Raw genomic sequence first — 22,168 nt, 5'->3', positions numbered from 1 at the left:
AATTAGCTTAGATGCAGGTTTTTTATTGTTTCAATAGTGGGTATATATGAACTAAACGTTTTTTATTTAAACTACTGTTGAGAGTATTATTCACATAAATAAGTGTGTTCTTTCTCAGAATGCATGCTGTGAGCTTGCTTTGTGTAGTGATGCTATCTGGTAGACTTGCAGATCTTACACATTAATCCTACGGCGGGCAGGGCTTTTCATCAGCAAATTAGCTCCCAGTTTTGAACAACCAAAAAGGATGCACTCTTGAAGGTACATGGAAGTCCTTCCCTGATTGAAAGTTCTAATTAAGTGAATTGGAGAAAATTAACTGAAATTAGCTGTCAGAAAGTCACATTTAAATGAGTGATGAGCTAGTCTGGCAGTAAACATTTAAATGATATAAATTGCCATTTAAGTGTATGGTTTAATGTTTGTCATGCATTAATGTGACATGAGACTGCAGTGACAATCAAGCAGCTCGCTCTAATTTGAACATATTTAGGGCTTTTGTGTGGAGTGCACTGCACACAAATTAAGACAATTGCTGTTTTTATGTGTCACTTAAACATGCCCCTCCCTGTCCTCCCAAGGCCACAGTTAACGCAACTTACACTGGCAGTTTGAACTTTTAGATTTATTTTAAATTTATGTAATTAAAATAGGGATTTATTTGATTATTAAAGCCCTCTTATTATATTAAGTATAGCATGAAGAGTTTTGTGCTTTCTTACCATCTCTCTAGGAAAGTGGCAAATACAGTGAATTTTATAAAAGGTGTCTAAACAGTAACTTTGACAGGGAGAGCTAGCCAAATATTTTTAGGTCTTTTTCATTTCAGGTATATGTTAGAATCTGAGAGTTACCTAGAATTAGCATAGGGATATATTTAGAGAACAATTTATATTTGATACTATTGCAAGCCAGGTTAAATATTTTTAAAGAAAACATTGTATTTAGCTATAAACATCTTTCTTATTCACAGGTACTAGTTTTAATAAGGCATTTTTATACATATGTACCTATGAACTAATGTGTCTGTCATTTGTGGCAAGATGGCTTATACCTTATTTGAATTAGAAGTTAGTCCTTTTGGAGCTAAGAATTAAGAGATGTCAGTAATTGGGCACGTACAGGGCCCTAGATTCCATCTCCAGCACCAGAGAAGAAAAGGCCTAGCCAACTGCACCTTCAAACTTACAGACCTCTGATTAGGATACTAACCATACACTGCCAGAAACATGCACACAATCATATAGCTTTGATGCTAGAACCAGAGGGAGGCCTCAGAGGTAACCAGCTGTCTGAATAGCATTATCTCTTGGCAAACCTAAACCACTGATGTTGGAATAATTTTGTAGCATTACACAGCATAAAGAGGGATAGCTTGCTCACAACTCTCCGGCCTTATATTCCTAACTTACTCAGTCCAACAAACGTTTATTGGCACCCACTGTATTTGGCACACAAGTGCTAATAAATGGGAAGAGAATGATGAATAGGAAGTGAATCTTGTGCCTGACACTTCAAGTGAACATTTGATCATGTTCATTCATTATTTATTGAGCACTGTTAATAGCATAAAGTGTTTAGTTTGATACTGACAAATAGAATAAAAGTCCAGTAGTTATAAGTCCCCACAAAATCTAATGTGTTACTATAAACACAATCAAAATAACTAAATGATTTGGTTGTAATTTCAGGACACAACATGCTTTAATTTGAGAAAAAAGTTAGCATCTTTAGTGAATAGAAAATGTTTAACTCCTTTGCATTTGCTTTCCCAAAGTAGTCCTTCACTCTATGACTTCCTTTCTTTGAAGCATGAATTGAGTGTCTGACAAGACCGATTTACAAATATGACCAAGATAAGCCCAGCCCCAGTCCCTATACCTTTCAATGCAGTGGAGAATGCCAAGATTACTACAGCTCAGCATAATGAGGGCCAGGACTTTTCTCAAATACACAGCGGGACAAAGTCAGCTAGAAAACAGGATGTTAGGGGTTTGTATTTGGCTTTTACAGGACTGGGAATTGAATTCTTGGCCTCACACGTACAAGCACATACTCTACACTGAACTGCATTTGAGCTAAGGTGTTCTCCTGCCCTATCCTGTCACTTTCTTCTCCTTCCTTTACCCTTCTTCTTCCTTATCCACTTTCTTTCCCTCTTCCCCTTTCCCCTTCCCTCATTCTCTTCAGTGTTTACGTAAGAGGGTGTGTGTGCATGTGTGCACGTGCGCACACCATAGAGCACTATCAGATGTCTTCATTAATCACTCTTCACCTTAGCTTTTGAAACAGGCTCCTGCAGAATCTTACTGAATCAGGAGCTTGCAGATTGAGCTAAGCTGGCAAGAGCCAGCAAGTTCTTGGAATGCTCCTGTCTCTGCTACTAGTTCTGATATTACAGACATATGTCACTACATCTGACTTTTAATGTAGGTCTGAGGGATTGTGCTCAGGTAGCCATGGACTGAGCCAAACTTCCTTGCATTGCTTTGGTTTTTTCCTTTGGTTGGTCTTTCGACCAGGACTCGATGTGTTACTCAGCCTGGCTTAGAACTTAAGATCCCCCTGCCTCAGCTTCCCGAGTAGGATTACAGATGCCACCATACCTGGGTTTTCTGTTTTTGTTTGTTTGTTTGTTTGTTTGTTTTTTAAGTAAGTTTAGTGTTAGGTTTTACTGTTGTTCTAAATATCTATGTTTTAAAAATAGGATTCAGCATAATGATAAGATGTCTACTGTTTTTCAGGCCCTGGAGAGTGAATTTGTTTCCTGCCAGCTTCACCAATGGATTGACCTTATTTTTGGCTATAAACAACAAGGACCAGAGGCAGTGCGAGCCCTCAACGTGTTCTATTACCTAACCTATGAAGGAGCTGTCAGCCTGAACTCAATAACTGACCCTGTGCTGAGAGAGGTAAGTCCCTCTACTCTGAAGATCTCAGTATAGCCAGCCGCATGGTATCGATCTCATTCCCCTATCGTCCAAGTAACTGATAGAGACAGTGAAGCAAAGTGGGGAGACTAAAGGAGGATGAGCTCCACTCTATCACCTCGTGGGAACTTGAGTCTGGAGCTTTTCAAATTAGTGCTACGTCACGTTAAATGAGAGTTCTTACAGTTTGATCTGTTAAGGGATTCACCTTAGATTTTTAACTGTTATGGATTTAGAAGCTACTCACCTCATTTGAAATATTAAGAAAATAGTCATTTATTCACTATACGGTTGTGAGCATAAGTCAAAGTACAATAAAACATGTTTTGGTATAGTTCATTAGCACATGCACATTTATGCAGACGTTAAACAGTGGGGTTCAAATCTGAACTTGGCTGTCATTATTCAGTATTAAATAGTGATAAGGCTTGCTTTATCTTGTCAAGTATTTTCTGATAAAACACTTAAAACAGGATCTTGGCAAATGCAGTGTTCACCCAAACTTCTGGAGAAATTTTGCTTTTTTAGTGTTTCTAATCTAGTTATATGCCCCCTAAATGTAGTAGCTTTGTGTGAAAAAATAATACCATTGCACAGATACAAGCCCAAATAGCAGTAAGGTTTTAGAGCAGATGGACACTGATTCGTAGGACAGGTGTCTATTTTGAAGGGTATATTACTTGTGATGTGTAATACATCCTGTTTTCACTGGGACCTGATGCATTCCTGTTTAATTCTATTATCTAGTTATGTTGATCGTCCCTAAGTACATAGTGAAATAAATAAGCATATAATTACTCGACTTACATGCTAGATAAATATTATTACATAAACAAAAGCACTGTGTATTGGATTCCTTTTGCCCTAAATTGTGCACAGTTAATTTCTGGTTTTCGTATTTTAAAAACTATGGAGACAATGAGCTGGGTCAGTTAACTCCTGTGCTTTCATTCTCCTACGTTGGTGAGTTGCACTGGAGACTGAGCCCAGGATTCCTCACGGTAAGCACATCTCTGCCTGTGTGCAGGTTCCTCTGGAGCACCCTCTCTGGGGGAAGCTGCTGATTGATGGTGCAAAGCATCGTGGAACCCTATATGGCACTGAGGTTAAAGCAGCATGCAAGCATTACTATTGAAGAATGCATACCTTAATTCTCAGAATAGCACAGCAAAAATCAGGGTAGCCAGTATGTTCAGAGGGTAAGGGTGCTTGACTCTAAGCCTGGAACCAGAGAATGGTAGAAGCAGAGACTAAATCTCACAAGCTTTTCTCAGACCTCCACATAACATACATGTACTTATACATGTGTAAATAAAGACTCTTACATTTTTAAAGATTTTTTATTTATATAGTTTATATATATGTATACGTATATGTATATATTTATATATATGAGTATGGATCCCTGCATGACAGAAGACGGTATCATCAGATCCCATTACAGATAGTTGTGAGCCAATTTGTTGCTAAGAACTGAACTCAGAACCTCTAGAAGAGTAACCAATGTTCTTAACCACTGAGCCATCCCTCTACCCTCCTTTCTATCTAATAGTATTTGCCATGTGCTACTTGGCTGTGTTATATGCCAGTGATTCTGCAACATTCAGCTTTTTCCTTTCTCACATTCCCTTGTAATAATTGCCAATTTCCCCATATATTCAGCTTATATCTGAACTTACACTCTAGAATTCTAGAATTGATTTTTATATCCTTCGGTTGTACTTACCATACCATATTGTTTACGTTGCTGTGTATAGTCTGTACAGTTTGAATTTTGAAGTTCATGCAGTTACTATAAACATGTAAAGTAAGATGCTTACCTTTAAAATCAACTCTTGGTGTGTGAGATGATGTCACTAGCTTTGCCTGTCTTGTCATGAAATCCGATGCTTTAATTTATATCACAGTAATGGCCTTATGTCCTCTTGAAGTGTGGCTAGTTATAGCTGAGGAACTGAATGTTAAGTAGGAGCATGTGACCAGCCATACCATGTTGACAGCAGCATCTAGAGGGATGTCCTGTGCATCTTTGATCATAACCATGGTTTTGGACTAATTTCAGGACAAAAGATTAGAGAATGAGGCAACTGACTTGTCAGGTCAGATCTTTTAAGCTGGACACATGACTTCAGATATTAGATGTATAACTGCAGACATTAGAGATACAATTGAATTACAAATGTAGGCTACATTACAGACTTATTTTAACAGAACAAACACATAACTTTAGATGAAGTGTCTTGTAAATAATTGTATGTAAAATTTACCATTGTTGCCACTTTTCCGTGTGCACTTCAGTAGTGTTAAGATTCACAGAGAGCTAGGGGTGCAGCTCAGGGCAGAGCATGTGTTACCACGTGCAGGGCTCCGGTCTCAATCTCCAATGCAGAAAATAGAGAAAAATCATATAATTGTAAAACTATTGTCAGTGCCCATGTACAGAAAGCTTTGATAACCCAAGCTAGAGCCTCCTTTGCATTAAACAAACAGCAGCCGTCCTCTCCTCAGACCATGACAAGCCTGAGTCTGCATTCTCTTCATACAGACTTGATTGCTCTAGCAATCTGAGCAAGAACATAAAATATTTGTCCCCTATTGTCTGGTTTATTCTACATAGCATAGTATCTTTATGTTTGATCCATCTTGTAGTTTCTGTAAGGTTTCCTTCCTCTTAAGGTTGAATAACATCTCCTTGAATATGCACACCATGTTTTTTTAGGCTAGTATGACAACTAAGAGCTTTGGGTAGAACTTGCATACTATTCTTAAAATAAGAGCATATCTTTTAATCCCTGAGCACGAAAATTATACACATTTAATTAAAAAAAAAACCTTTCTCCTCAGGTCTAAGGTAAATTTTTTAATGGCTTTGAGATATAATTTATATGTGATACAATTTATTTGTTCGGAGTACACAGCTTAGTATATTCTTAACATACAAGCATCACCACCCTCTACTTTAAGAACAGTTTTTATCACTACAAAGAAATCTTTGTACCTGTTAGCCATCTCTCTAAAGAGATTTTTTATATGAATAGATGTTCAACCAATTTTTATTGGAAAGATCCAAAAGGAGGATAGCATATCTCTGAGAAAGGGGAAGGGAACAACTCCAGAGCACAGGCAGAGATAAGCACGGAAGGGGAGGAGCAGTATTGCCTTAACTAGAGTTGGACAGTGTTAGCAGTGGACAAGGACCTGTGTAGTCAGTGTATGTGTGCAACATAGGGTGGCTCCAAGATTCATTTGATGTGTATTTACATGTGGAACGGGATGAACTTTATAGTTCATCCTGCTTAGTGATGGATGTTTATTTCCTTTCTGTGTATTTTTCTGTTTTACATGACAGAAGAATAAATTCAGAAAAAAAGATAAGCAAAAAAGGGGTGTGTGTGTGTGTGTGTGTGTGTGTGTGTGTGTGTAACTGCATGTGCACAGATATATAAACTGAGATGTATTACCTATGGTGAACTACATTAAAAGGATTATAGGTGGAGCTGCTAAGGAGCATTGATGAGATGGTAAAATGTAGGTCTAGGCTAACTTGAGATAAAGCTAAGATAGGGCTGGAGAACTGGGAAATTCTGTCATTCATTTCTTTGACAAATACTTACTCTCTTGATAGTACTAAAGATAAACAGCTCAGTAAGGGAAAATCCAAGTGGACTTACAGAAATGAATTCAACAATCCATACCATAATTTCAGTCGCGATGTATGCTATGAAGAGAATAGTGATGGCTGAAAAGGAATAGGGTGGTAGGGAAGGGTTTAGAGAGGATGCTCACACACTGCCTGTTCATAAACCCTGTTTCCTGCAAAACAGTTTCCATTCCCATAGCCAGACATATCTATGAACCCAGGCTATCGTTCAGGTCAAGTCTTTCTACAGACCCTGTCAGTTGAATAGCTTCTGTAATATACAGACTCACAGGTCACACCCATCTTCAAAATTGTGGGTTTTTTTTTTTCCTCCATCTTTATTAACTTGGGTATTTCTTATTTACATTTCGATTGTTATTCCCTTTCCTGGTTTCCAGGCCAACATCCCCCTAACCCCTCCCCCTCCCCTTCTATATGGGTGTTCCCCTCCCCATCCTCCCCCCATTACCACCCTCCCACCATCAATCACATTCACTAGGGGTTCAGTCTTGGCAGAACCAAGGGCTTCCCCTTCCACTGGTGCCCTTACTAGGCTATTCATTGTCACCTATGCTATTGGAGCCCCGGGCCAGTCCATTTATAGTCTTTGGGTAGTGGCTTAGTCCCTGGAAGCTCTGGTTGCTTGGCATTGTTGTTCATATGGGGTCTCAAGCTCCTTCAAGCTCTTTCAGTCCTTTCTCTGATTCCTTCAATGGGGGTCCCTTTCTCAGTTCAGTGGTTTGCTGCTGGCATTCACTTATGTATTTGCTGTATTCTGGCTGTGTCTCTCAGGAGAGATCTATATCTGGTTCCTGTCAGCCTGCACTTCTTTGCTTCATCCATCTTATCTAGTTTGGTGGCTGTATATGTATGGGCCATATGTGGGGCAGGCTCTGAATGGGTGTTCCTTCAGCCTCTGTTCTAAGTTAGACTGCAGGGAGACAAATAACCCTATTAAAAAATGGGGTTCAGAGCTAAACAAAGAATTCACAGCTGAGGAATTCAGAATGGCTGAGAAGCACCTAAAGAAATGTTCAACATCTTTAGTCATAAGGGAAATGCAAACAACCCTGAGATTCTACCTAACACCAATCAGAATGGCTAAGACCAAAAACTCCGGTGACAGCAGATGCTGGTGACAATGTGGAGAAAGAGAAACACTCCTCCATTGTTGGTGGGATTGCAGACTGGTACAACCATTCTGGAAATCAGTCTGGAGGTTCCTCAGAATATTGGACCTGAGGACCCAGCTATACCTCTCTTGGGCATATACCCAAAAGATGCCCCAACATATAACAAAGACACATTATTATAAATAAGCAGCCTTATTTATAATAGCCAGAAGCTGGAAAGAACCCAGATGCCCTTCAACAGAGGAATGGATACAGAAAATGTGGAACATCTACACAATGGAATACTACTCAGCTATCAAAAACAACGACTTTATGAAATTCATAGGCAAATGGATAGAACTGGAAAATATCATCCTGAGTGAGGTAACCCAGTCATAGAAAAACACACATGGTATGCACTCATTGATAAGTGGCTATTAGCCCAAATGCTTGAATTACCCTAGATGCCTAGAATACATGAAACTCAAGAAGGATGACCAAAATGCGAATGCTTCACTCCTTCTTTAAAAGGGGAACAAGAATACCCTTGGGAGGGAATAGGGAGGCAAAGTTTAGAACAAAATTGTGTTTTAATGAGGGGCTTTCACTTTCCTAATGTTTCCCCCTAATGTGTTTCCCTAATGCAAACATGTGATTACATAGTCACTTGCCTTGCCTTGAGGGTTATCTCTTCCAGGCCTCTGTGAAATTAGCAGGATAGATTGTGTCTCTCTGAAGGCACAAAACCCATTTTATACCAGATCACTCCTTCCAACAACTCTATTTGCACTTCATTTTGTTCGATGGCGTACATTGAGTTAGTTTCTTTAGCTGGGGTCAAAGATATCTGAAAACAGATTAACATATCTGACTGAAGAACACTCCTTTCTGGTATGTGATGTAAATGAGGCTTCTATACTGATAACACAGCTGTTTTCTAAAAATTAAAAACAACATAAAAGTTTAATGTGCTACAGGCTGTTTCGCTGATTACTCTTCCTCTTCGCATGGTTATCACTTCTATTGTTTAGAGCTCTTTTTATAGAGAGATTACTTTTATGATCATTTACTATGTTATATATATTAACCATTCACTATGGAACTCTTGGAAGCCAAGTAGAGCTTTGCCAAGCAGCAGGCAGATCCATGCCTGTATGTGACCACGTGCACAGGGAAAGTCTCGAAACTAGACTTGTTATCTTGTTGTTGTTGTTGTTGTTGTTGGTGGTGGTGGTGGTGGTGGTGGTGGTGGTGGTGGTGGTGGTGGTGGTGATAGTTTCTTTGGTTTTGGTGTTTTTGTTTTGTTTTGTTCTGTTGTTCAAGGGTAGGATGTAGCTTGGTGGTGTGGTACATGAGTGGCATGTATGAGGCCTTGGCTTCCATCACCAGCACAACACAATAAAAACGCTGAGTATTTCTTTTACTTGCTCTGTCTAGGCTTAAACTAAAGAATCATCCAGCCGTTCTTTCTCAGTTTCCATGCTCTCTATACTGCTCCTCCTCTCCTCTCAAGCTGTGGGTTCTCAATTCATGTTACTGTTTCCAGGTGCCTGTGGATTTTTGTTCCCCTTCTGTTCTAACACAGGATTTGCTAGAACTAAATTATAAATAAATAAGTTTATCTGACAAGAAAACATGAGTCATAGTAGTGAAAACAGTGTGTCTGGCAAAGGAATTAACATTTAGTGGAACCAAATCTGCCTTCCAGAAATGGACACAGTACACACAGAAGATGTGATTCGAGTGGTGATTTAAGTCATCTGTGTGATGCCAGGTCAGACACCTGATTATTAAGAACATAAGTTAATATGGATCTCATCCTCATGTCTTAATGAAAGAATTCCCAAATGCTTTCCACGCACTTACTTGAAATAAAGAATATCTGGATATATAGTGTGAGACTGGAACTTGGAAGGTAACATAGGTGAGTAGCTTCAGTCTTGGAATGAAGAAGGTTCAAGTCTAAACCAAAGCTATCAATCACAGACATTGGCATGCTATCATATGAGAGCTGAAGTTTCTATATAGTGAAAGGGTGTAAGAATGATGTACAAACAACAAAAGAGAGAACATGTAAAATAGTCTGCGCTAGGATCCAAAAACAGTGACTTTTTGCCTAATGGAATACTGAAGATTAAAAACTAGTGAGAACATCCTATATTGAGAGTGTGAGAAAACAGGGAAATTCGTGTATTTTATAAAGAACAATAATTTGAATTTTATAGCAATCTATGCCAATTTTGATAATATCCACGCATTACTTGCTTAGAACATTAATCAGAATGTGAGATTATATAATTATTCACAATTGCAAAGTAGAGCCTAAATGTGCAGCCGTGGCACACTGGCTGATCATCAGTTAATCCATACTGGGACGGGGTGGCTACAAGCATTGAAAATAGTGTTCTGCAGATTTATATGTCTTGCTATGGCACTATATTTTGCCACATTACAGGGAAACAGATCAATTTGTGAAATATAAAATATAACTATATAAGGAAAATTATGGGATTATGGACCTCAACATAATTACAGTCATTGTCTTTAGTCAGAGTCTTTCATTTTCCTTTTTCTATGTTCTAAACACTCTTCTTTTTTGAGTTGTGGATGGGAATGCGAACCCAAGTCTTTCGTGTTTCAAAGGGAAAAACCCAACCCGCTTAGAAATCGTCACTGGGAAAGTGCGCGGGACAGAATGTTTACCTGTAGATTGCCTTCCAGCTCTGGACTGTTCTGTCCATTCTCTGCGGTCAGAGTGCGGTGCTCCACAAAACTATCTTCGCGTAGATGTTGGCAGGGGGGTATTTTCTTTTGCCTGATTCAAATACAATCAGCTCACTTTCAGTGTCAGTTTTTGGTTTATCTCATTATTTAACCCACTGAACAGGTATTTTTTAATGTAATTTTAAGCAGTTTATTTTTTCATATCTCCTATGGTATTTGGCAGAGAAAAAGAGAGCAACTCTCTACTTTGAGGGTATTTTTCTTGGATAAAGTACTAGTAATTATCATTCTTGTCATGACTATGTAAAGGTGAGACCACTTTTGGCCTAAGCTTTATGAATTCTAAATCGTAGGTTCAAACTCTATAGGGAAAAGGGGAGGGAGAGAGAGAGGGAGGGAGGGAGGGAGAGAGAGAGGGAGGCAGGGAAAGAGAGAGGGAGGGAGGGAGGGAGAAAGAGAGAGAGCAAGCGCAAATTTACAAAAAGAGATTGCTATTTCAAAGCAATACATTTTAACAGTTAAAATTACACAGATACCAGCAGTGCAGACTATGGAATGGGAAGGTTCTGCCCCAGACCCAGGGCTTCATTAACCAGTGCTATCCTCAGGCTTCAGGCTTGTTCTCTTAGAGATGATTCATTTGATTACAATTCTTTTCTTCTTTTTCCTTCTCAAACAACCCTTTCTAGGCAGTCTGATGTCAGTGACCAGGACTGGACAGTAAGGGTTGATAAAAGTGAGTAAGACACAGTCATAAGCAGATTCTGGCGTGGGCCATTGCGGGCTATGGCAGAGGACCATTTACTGTGAGCTTTCTCACCTTGCAGTTTACTACGCACTCTACATTTCTTGTGGAAGGGCTATTTTCTCCTTTACTTTTTAAGGAAAGAGAGTGTCACTGGATATGTGCTCAGAAATCAAAATTGATTTCCTTTTGAAAATAAATCCCAGCTCTATCTGCTAAGATAGATACAGAAGAAGAGAGAGAGAGAAAGAGAGCGCCAAGATATTACTCAGTTTAAAGAATTATCTACTGTGGGTCTCACAGCATGAAAGTCAAGCCTGAACACTCCCTGAAGTCATGTTTAATGTCAGTGGTTGCTTTGGCCTCTTCCAGATTTATCCTTCCAAGGGCTGTTTTAGCAACTCATAATCACTCGAGAAGGTCTGTTTTCCTAAAGAAGCAGCAGCCGTGTTTAAGTTTACATGACCCCGGTTTCATGACAGCAGTAGCAAATCAGATATCTTATCCAAGGAAAAGCATTTTTGGCTTAGAATTCCATCACTCTCGAGGTGGGAGTCAGCCTCAGCTCAGCTCAGCACTGCTGCAGAACACTGGCAGTGAATCTTTCAGAAAGCATAAACACAATTGGTATTTATAGCTTTGTTAACATTTGTTGAATAAGTGTGGGAGTGGTCTGTGAGCCCATCGTAAGCAGGTGGGACAGGAATCTTTGTTGTGACTGTAGTGAGATTTAAAGCCAGGACAGCAGGACTATAGTGGTGTCAGCAATACAGTACATTAGGAGTATGGATGCCCTAAAATAGTTTCATGCAGCTACAACTCACAGAGCTACAGAAACAGTCCTCAAGTGTGAACTAGCCAGAGGCGTGTTGCCCAGATGGTGTATTTGACACAGTGCAGAGCAGGAACTGTACAAAGAAGTAGCCAAATGGACGGCCGGGATTAGTCAAGTTTTAATTGAAAACCTACATTGAAAATCACTGAAATCTTGCCAGCCTTCCTTGTACATCAAAACCACAGTAACAGAGCAAGCTTCCCTCAGTTGACTAGATGAGCATCAGAGTTGTCATTGTGCTCAGCTTTGTGCTCTGCTCAGCTAAGGGCTGGATAAGCAGCTCACTACAGAGCAAACAATAGACAGCAAAAACTAGGTCTTCATGCTCTGTTCCTTCTTTTAATCCTCATGAACATTTCAGGGACCCCTAGCTTTCTCCTGTCGTCGTTGTCCTCCTCCTCTTCCTCCTCCTCCTCCTCCTCTTCCTCTTCCTCCTCTTCTTCCTCCCCTCCTCCTCCTCATAAAGGAAGCCATTTCCTTCAGACCATGTCTACTTTACACTGTTACTAATTTTATTCACTAAAGGAAGCTTTTGGAAAGATTAAAAAGAAAGTGATGGCCCAGCATCTGAAAAAAAATCTACATAAAATTATTTGACCCTATGTCAGATTTTCTGTAATAGATTAATTTGTAGTAAGATAGGGACATTTACTTAGAATTCAAAGAAGCCAGTGAAATTCCCAGTATTGGGGAAATACTTGACTCAAAGACACATCTTTAAAATGTTCAGTAACATTTTACAAACATGAGTTTGTTGTCCTACCCCTCTGTCCCTGTTAGTACTTTGTGTCTTTCAAGCCTTAAATTAGCAGGCAGCATGCAGTCAAATTCCTCATTAATCCTACTTTGGTGTTTGACACAAGGGATGCTCGCAGATATTTGGGGAAATAGACTGGGGGTTTCCTACCAAGTGGACAGCCAACTCATTCCCTGCAAATCCCCTTAATATGGCATGAGCATAGTTGTTGGGTTCTGAGAACTAACCTTTTAAGTGCAATGTAGCTCCACTCTGATGCCCTGTTATTTGTTAAGCCCTTACTGTGTGCTCACTGTGCTTGTTTTTGGCCTTGGCCACTTCTTTGAAGACATTCCGCTTATTTTCTTAGGCAGGCGCCTTTATCTCCTGGCTTCCAGTAGCCAGAGATGGAGGTGTTTTGAAGGAGCACATCAGCATTCTAGTCTGAGATACTGTTTGAAATTATCCATGAGTGCAGGGCCGCTGAGCGTTACTGAGTGACATTTGTTTCTCTTGGTTGTATCTGCCCTGACTAGCTGGTTTCTTTCAGATTGGCAGCTAGGATTATGCTGTAGTAGATGGACAGCTACAAGAACTGGAGACTAGCACGTCTGGGCTGGGCCTCAGCTGAATGTGGCTGGAATGTATGGGCTCAGTTCTGAGGCATTAGTAGGATAATCTGCAGCTTTCCACAAATAACAGCTTCTTCATGCTCTTGTGTCTCCATTAGCACCATTCGAGCAGAACTGTTGGTAAAAATACTTCTTTCTCCTCCTAAATGTGGCTCTATCCAATTGTCCCCTTCTCTTTAAGAGAGTTTAATTTTCTTTAGCATGATGCTGTTTTGAACTTTATAGCATTATGACATGTGTATCTACGCCTCCAGCTATCTGATACATTTTTAGTGTTGTTTGGGGGAAAACATTGTTTATGTTTAAAAGTATCATGCTTCCTAGCTAATAATATTTAGTTGATTTTAAACAATACTAAAATATTAGAAGTACAGCCTCCTTGTAATCAAACAGAAATAATTAGGAAGCAACTTTTCTATATCAAAATGAACTTTGTTTGCAAAGTCTATGTGTTCAAGAGTTTTTGACTGCCCTATCAACTGAAATTCTTAGATTGTAAAAGTGTATTTCTGAATGTTACATTAGTGGATAAAATAAACTTCATAAAATATCTCAAACTATGGCAGACCTTTCTTTAGATTTCTTAGACTTATTTTAGATGTTCTTGTTGTTTACTTCACAAATCATGTATCCATGTATACAATATCAAATATAATAGTGAAGAAAACATGTTTTCTCTTACAAATCTTTCTCGCCTCCTATGCCCTGAAGGAAGGGAGTTTAGTATATATGGTTCCAAATTGAACATTAAGATTTTCTTTATATATTTGTGTACTCACATGTAGCACATGTAACAATGCATGTAATCTGTGTATAAGAACACGCTTTTTTATTTTCATAAGGTCATGCATACTTTAGGTATGCTCCAAGTAGTTAGATTCCCCCACACACCCTCCCCTTGTCCGCGTTGTTGAGACAAGGTTTCTCTGTGTAACAGTTCTGGCTGTCCTGGAACTCACTCTGCAGACCAGACTAGCCTCAAACTCACAAAGATCCACCTGCCTCTACCTCCCAAGTGTTAGGATTAAAGGTGTGTGCCAACGCTGCCCAGCATGGCTAGAATATTTTATCAGTATATTCTAGACTGGTTTTCCCATAAAATACATTCAGCTCAACTCACTTGGTTTTCATTTACTTGTTTTGAGACAGTGTCTCACTAGGCAGCTCTGTGAATTCAGCCTGGAATTCACCATGTAGGCCAGGCTGAACTCACAGAGATTCCTCCATTTCTGCCTCCAGAATTCATGGATTAAAGGCATACACCACTGCTCCCAGAAACTCACTTAGTGACTAGTGTTCCATTATCATCAATAATTTAGGTTATTTTTTTTAAGTTTTTACTGTTCTAAGAGTTCTATAGCAAACACTTTCATATTTAAATATTTTTGCCTCCATGTGACCCTTCTTTATGACTATTCACAAAAGTGGAATCAAGAGCCCTATTTATGAAAATAAAAATCCAACTCTTAAAATTTACAGTTGAAAAGGCTGTCTCTTTAATATAAATTAGAATCACACATGCTCAATTTTACTTGTTTCTACTGTCTCCCTCTTTTTTGTGTAGTACTTGCTTCTTAACTATTCTGTGTTCTGTTGTAACCTCATGTAAAAAATAAATTACATTTCCCCTCACCCCCTGAAAGATTGTTTGGGTTTTTACAGTTATACTGTCTGGTGTTTGAATTTTGCTACTTTTATTAGCAGTGTATTTCTGAGTCACTTAGACTGTAACTGTTTTAAAATGTGTTGTGAGCTCAGACCTAGGTCCTCACACACTGCATTCCATTGCGCTACTGCCCAGCCTTTCATTTTTTACTCAGTGAACTTACGGCACTGACTACTAAAAAGTAACTGTGTTTCTTTCCTTTGGTTAAGGGAGGCAGTCTAGTTTGTAAACACTTTTAACTGACACACTGCTTGCTGTTTGTTTCTTAACCACTAGAAACATTATCCAAATAAGGGTATGTATATTATGAAGGTAATTTTCATCCCATTTTCATGGCATTTTATATGGACCCTTTTTCGGCCTTGGTAGTTGGTGCTATTGAGATTTTCACCCTTAAAGAATGAAGTGAAAAGTTTCATATCACTGTGAAATCAAAGCTAGTTTCTCCACAGTGGCTCTGGAGGGTATGAGCCCATCAGCTAGCTGGTCAGATGCAGAGTGAGAGCCTCACCTCTTCTCTGGTTTTAATTCAAATATAAGGAGAGAAAAAGAAACTGTGCTTAAGTAATGGAGTGCCACGGACATCTGATGGTTCAAGTGTGACTCTGTAGTACTGAGAAAAAAATAAAACTACGGAGTCCTGTGAATCATTCCTTGATAGTAAGGTAGAGTAGAACCCTAGCAACTTTTCAGAGCCTAGCTTTGATAAAGTTAAAAATTTTAAATTATTGACGAAAGCCTTTTTAGCAAATTACTTAGTTTCTATTAACCTTTCCTAATGGTATAGTCCTTTTAGGTGCAAAAATACAGGTCATAAAACAGCGTCAGAGCTCTGTGCTGTACAGTAGGAGCATACTGCACCCAAATGGTCAACTTATTTCTATCCTCACCCCCACCTCAAATAAAATCCTACATTTATTGTTGGTTTCTGAGTGCTGCGCTGAGCTAACTTGTTTTCTTATTTAAATTAAAAAGTTAATTCAGAGACTAAGACAGTCTTGAACAAAAGCAAATGCATCGTTGCGAGGCTAACACCTCCACCTTTCTTGTCTCTGAGTGTATGGGCATGCATATATAGCCACCTTCTATATAGTTATAAAGTCACTCAAGCGTGCAGGAATTGGCACAGACATAACATGAGTGAGCAGCCTGTTAAGCATGGCTTCATCACATAGCCATTTGGATATTTATTAATAAGGTCCACAGATAATATTGAGATGCTGTTTATAAAATGTAAATATGTGGCTTTACTGGGAAATCCCAAGGTATTTTCATGATCTTTTTATTATTATATATTTCAATATCTGGAATGATGCTTGGTGGGTTTGGGTTTTATTACAGAAAGTAATAAACTGCAGACATAATTGGGAATTGATGAACAAGAATATTACATAATAACCTAAGCTTCGGGCTGCGCTGCACCGGTTATAGGCTATCGTTTAGCTCTCTCTCTCTCTCTCTCCTGAATTAAGGTGCTGTCTATGGCCATCCAGTCAGTGCATATTTACTGTACACATTCTATATACAAGCCTTATAGAATAAAGAAGGATACTCACAGAGTCCGGAAATGGAAAGAAAAGGTGATAACAGAAAATATGTGAGGATTTCAAGGCAAATGACACAGGGCACGTAAGAGAATGTGAGAGGATGCTGGCAGGAGCCAGAGTTCTGTCCAACCATTTCTCTTAATGGGGGGAAGTTTTTTATTAAACCCCAATAAGATATCATGTTACATCCTTTATATATTTGCTGCACTAACACCACTCACTACTATTCTAAATGCTTGTCCCTCACTTAATCCTCAGAACATCTCATTAAAGTACCCAGAGCTGTTATGACAGGTTTTCAGTGAGGAAATTAAAACACCAAAGGTTAAAAACTCCCTACATCACTCAGCTAACACATGGATGCTGAGATTTGAACCAAGCCCATCTGATTCTGTGGTCTGCATGTCTCTCCCTGGACTCTGCCGTTACTTAGTGATCAGGATTGTGGACAACAGGACTTCAGTTAGGAAGTCAAATCATCATTAAGGTTCAAAACTGAACATCTTGCGAGTTGAGATGTCCTCAACTTCTCAGAGAACATAAGAGCTGCTCCTATTGCTTAGAATTTTGAATATTGCAATGCATTTTCATTTTCTGTATAGTTTAAATTCTCACAGACAAGAATACTGTCCTACTTTTCAATAAATTAGTCTAGCTCATTACGTAGACTAACTCCATTTGAGATTATCTCAGACCAAAAGATGTTATTGTCATTGATGTTGGTTAACAGGTAAATTGAGATTCATTACCCCATTTCAAAATAAGAATTTTACATAACAAATTTTAAGAACACATCATTGAAAGTAAAGCTCGGCAGTTGAAGATGAGTGCATTAAAACAAGCTAGGCATTTGATACTTTAGCACTACCCTGTTACTAACTCATGTTATTGAACTTCATGCAGATCTAAATATCTGTCCTGTCTGTGACTTTCAACCTCAGTTACAGCCCCCACGTTCCCTGCATTGTCTGTTGCTCTATTCAGAAGGCTGCCTGGAAGTGTGGAAGAGTACTGTGAACAGACTTACCCCTGAGGCCTTTTCAGATCATTCATACCTCCATGACTTCGCACTGTACCTTTACAGTCACTGCTGTAGTGAGACACTAGAGCATTACTGTGTCTCTCAGGGATTGGGAGTTAGAATGAGAATTACTGCCTCAGTGACATGTGACAGCACTACCCAGGGAGACACAGTTGGTCTCCATGGTAGCACACATCCTTCTTCACAAAATGTTCCTCATCTTCCACCATGCTCCTACACTGCCTTCATCAAGAATAATCCACAGAGCTGGAGAGATGGCTCAGTGTTTAAAAGCACTTGTTGGTCTTCCAGAAGACTGGAGTTCAGTTCTCACAACAGCCTATAACCCCATCTGACCTGAGAGAGAGAAAATGTACACACACACACACACACACACACACACACACACACACACAGAGAGAGAGAGAGAGAGAGAGAGAGAGAAAGAGACAGAGAGAGAGAGACAAAGGGAGAGAGAGAGAGAGAGAGAACACATATACTTACATAGACACATACACATAAACAATAAATAAATCAGTTTAAAAAATTTTTGGGCTGGAGAGATGGCTCAGCCATTAAAGGCTGGGCTCACAATCAAAAATAAAAAATTTAAATTTTTTTAAAAATTATTTCTCAAGCCTGGTTTTATTCAGATGGAATCCCAGACAAGTCAGTCTAGTCCCTGAGCTAGCCTGCTGTAACTATACTCAATGAATCCTTTTGTTACATGAGTACAGTGTATGTGGCATTGTTCTCTCTGCTGTGCATCACAGAAATATGTGATATTCTGACCTGTGCCGTGTTCTGAAGAAGAAGATCTGTTCTGTAAATGTCACTGTTTCTGGGAAGACCAGATTGAGCGATGCTGTGGTTAGCATCATGAGCAGTCAGTAAGAAACCCTTCCCTGGTGGCTGTAGACCTTTTTTTGTTATATGCTGGGATACCTGATGGCATGAGTCACCGAATAGAGTTTGGGGAAACTCAGTTCTGCAGAGTACACTGAAGGAAGCGACCATCACAACACCCAGTGATTGAAATTATAGGGACTTGGATTCAGAAAGGTGAGAGAATGTTACAGCTGATTATGTCACAGACAAAGGGTGATATTTCAAATCTTCTGAGATTCTGAACCTAACAATCACGAGAGGCATCTAATCACTGACTAGGAGTTCTAAAATAAGATTAGCATTGCCAGATCCAAGCATTTTTGTTTTAGGTATGAAACTTGCACATAGCATACATCAGACAAAGACATGGATGAACACTCTCTACATGTGCACAGCCCACTGGGTTTGGATTTGAAGATATTTCAAGCAACAGTAAAATTTGAAACCTAGTAGAAATCATTTCTAAGACAGACAGTCACAGTTGAGAACACTGGAGTGCACAAAAGGAAACTTGAAATAATACGTTAATTTGCACACAGGAATGAAGTTAGTAATATCTCCAGAATATAAAGGAGAACAGATCTCATATAAAAGCAATGAAGCTGCAGAAGAGAATTTAGAAACAGTTGTGGCCAACACAACTACTGGAGGGGCTGAGATGACTGAAGATAGCGGTGAGTTTTAAATGATAGGGGCAGTCTAGACTCGGCTGACACGGGTGTGACTCTGCAGCCTGAAAGTCAGTCATAACGAACTGTTTCTCGGCGACTGCATCTGAGCAGACCCTTCCTACTCCTCTGTTTCCCAACAGCTCAAGGTTACGGCCTTGCTCTGGGTCCCTTTGTGTATGTTTCTTGTGTATTCTTGATGCTTAACCAGTGAATAGTTTCAGTCTGTGATGCAGAGCCCTGAGACACACACACACACACACACACACACACCCCAATACAGTTGTCTATACATTGAGTTTCACGTAAGATTTCAGAGAGGGAGAAAGGGAGAGGAAGAGTACACATACAAAACAACAAAACCAAGACAGTTGACTTTGGACAAATGACATCCAACTCAGTCCCTCCCATGTTTCATCTCAGAGCTAGGCCTGGGCTTTCTTTTTTATATTGAACACAGATTCCATGAGTTTGACAAAAATTACTACCTACCTTTCTCCTGTCAAACTGGTTCTTTGCAACAGAAACCCCTATTTCTGTTTATTGCTTTACTATATTATCTGAAACTGTAAGTTATAACAAAAGAGAATGAGATGGATTTGTCTTTTTACTTCATTACTCAGAGTCATCAGTCTCTATAACTTACTGATTTTTTTTTTTTTAGGATGTAATTCTCCCACCTATCCCTTGTTTCTGTCACGCAGCTTCTACAGGATTAAGGTGCTCAACTAAACTTTCCAACTGCTGTTTAAACCTCTGAAAAGATCACTCTGTCTGTGGACTCTTAGCCCAAAAATATACTTCAAGCCATATTTTAGTTTTTTAGAACTCCAGACACCATTATGGGCCTTCACAAAGACCCAAAAGGCTTCTCCTACCCCTATGTCAGCTGTATTGAGGTGCCATGCTGAATCCCAGACTTAGTCACAACACTTGCATTCAGTTTAGTGCTTCTCAGTGTGGATGCACTCAGTACGATGCTCAGCACCCCATACACATCATCTCTTAATTTTCTAAACAGTTTGTGAGCAAGGTATTGTGAGTTTGTTTTCTAGAAGGGGAATCTATTAATTAATCTATTTGCTCCAAGTCAGAAAAGAAGTTCAGAGAGCTGAAACAATGTGTGCTCCCCGTGTGTGTGTGTGTGTGTGTGTGTGTGTGTGTGTGTGTGTGTGTGTGAGAGAGAGAGAGAGAGAGAGAGAGAGAGAGAGAGAGAGAGAGAGAAAGCAAAAGACATCCGGGTTTTTTGTTTTTGCTTTTGTCACTTGACTGTGTGGTTTTGTGTGAACTTGTAGTTGACCAGGTCCTGTCACAATGTCAAAAGGCTCCACACACCAGACCCAAACCAACCCTTGCCTCATTATGCTGTTCTATTACTGTATCTAAATATACTTTGTCAACTGGAACAGTGGTGATGACATAATACAAATAGTTCACAAAGTTTCTATTCACCCTTCCTCCGCAGCCTCCCATTGTTCTTATGCTCGGCCGCATCCCTGCTGCCTTACATTATGCCTAACAGATGAGAACAGGATGGCCAACTGATTGTCAGGTTGACCTCTAAAATAAGGCTGCTTAGGTACGAATTTTGACTGCACTATTTAATTACCTTAAGAAAGATACCCAAGTTCTCTTCTTGTTTCCTTACTTATAACATGAATACAATAATGTTACAATAAAATTTAAAAAATAAATACTATAACAAAATCAGTAACTTAGAAAACTTTCCAGAGAAAGTAAATTCTAAATAAGTGTTTGTTAGCTGTCCCCAGGAACTATTTGTTGACTCCACATTAAGGGTCTAATTTATGCACAGCACTTTGCCCTGGTTTTTATACATGTATCACTTAATCTATTATTGTTAGTTTATAGGTGAGAACTTAGGTTAGGAAACTTAAGGTTGGGTCACAAAGTTTGTGGTTGTTTTGAGTACAGAATTTGAACCTTGTCCACGTTGGCTCTCATTCTCATAGAGATGCTATCAAGTGTTTTCATCCTCTGCAGGTTTTAAAACATGTCTTCAGTTACTAGACAGATTGCTTCAAAGTATTATTAAACTTTTCAAATACATTCACTCTTCTTCCTATGCCAGGAATATATTCTTATAGGGCAGAACAGTAAGGCCTAAGCAGAAGATGGGCTGTGTGTGGTGCACACCCATGATTCTAGTACTTGGAAGGCTAGAGCAGAAGGATCATGAGCTTAAGGCCAGTCCATAGTGCTTAGTGAGACCCTGTTGAACGGAAGACAGAAAGGGAGGGAGGAACAAATGAACCTAATGGAACTATATGTGTATATTATACTTCCTGATCACTGAGTGCATTAACAAATAACTGCTCTCATTGTTTCTCCAAGGTCCTTAGAAAGACCATTAGAGCCCTCCCCAGCAAATTAAAGTTTCAGATTAGTATTGGATAATTATATTTCCTTGTTTATTATCTGTTAAATGTTTTACAGCATGAAAGTTCTATAGAGCATACAAAAATTGAAGATCTACTTTCTTAGGGATTACAGTTGTAGTATTCACAAGGTGAACATATATTTCTTATGGAATTGAGGGATTTCTCTATCTTTCTGTCTTAGAGTTCAGAATGGACTGCTTTGCTGGCATCCAAGGATCCTGTATATTCTGGCTTCTTTTCTTATCACAAGTCCTTGAGCATTTGTTCATTGACTCGGGTTAGAGATCCAGGGCAAATATGCAGGGCCTCTTTCATGGGTACTATTTTTTCATAAGAGGAGACAGACATCAGTAAGTAAACAAAGTCACTAGTAACCATGGCCCTGGGCATGGGTCTTCTCCCATGTTGAAGGGGCTGGGAAGTGGTTATCTGTGCCAAGTAGGCAGTAAGAATATAATAGGATATGCTTTGCAGCACGCACACACACACACACACACACACACACACACACACACACACACACACATACACACACACACACCCCTTCCCAAAAGGGCATACACACATGCTGTTTGTCTTAGGTAGTCCTGGCTACACGGACTCATGCTGGGACACAGCATAT

General features: G+C 39.4%; 1 protein-coding gene across 1 annotated transcript in view; it reads left to right on the top strand.

Moving 5' to 3' along the window:
• The window catches only part of Lrba (LPS responsive beige-like anchor protein), a 543,225-nt gene that overhangs the window by 471,578 nt on the left and 49,479 nt on the right, over positions 1 to 22,168 (top strand). Inside the window, exon 48 of the mRNA XM_032898147.1 lies at positions 2,745 to 2,912. Within this exon, the coding sequence (XP_032754038.1) occupies positions 2,745 to 2,912 (168 nt within the window). The remainder of the gene's footprint in view (positions 1 to 2,744; positions 2,913 to 22,168) is intronic.

This window comes from Rattus rattus, chromosome 3, assembly GCF_011064425.1.
Source record: "Rattus rattus isolate New Zealand chromosome 3, Rrattus_CSIRO_v1, whole genome shotgun sequence".
NCBI lineage: Eukaryota > Metazoa > Chordata > Mammalia > Rodentia > Muridae > Rattus > Rattus rattus.
Note: the sequence above shows the minus strand (reverse complement) of the source record. Positions and strands in the feature narration are given on the sequence as shown.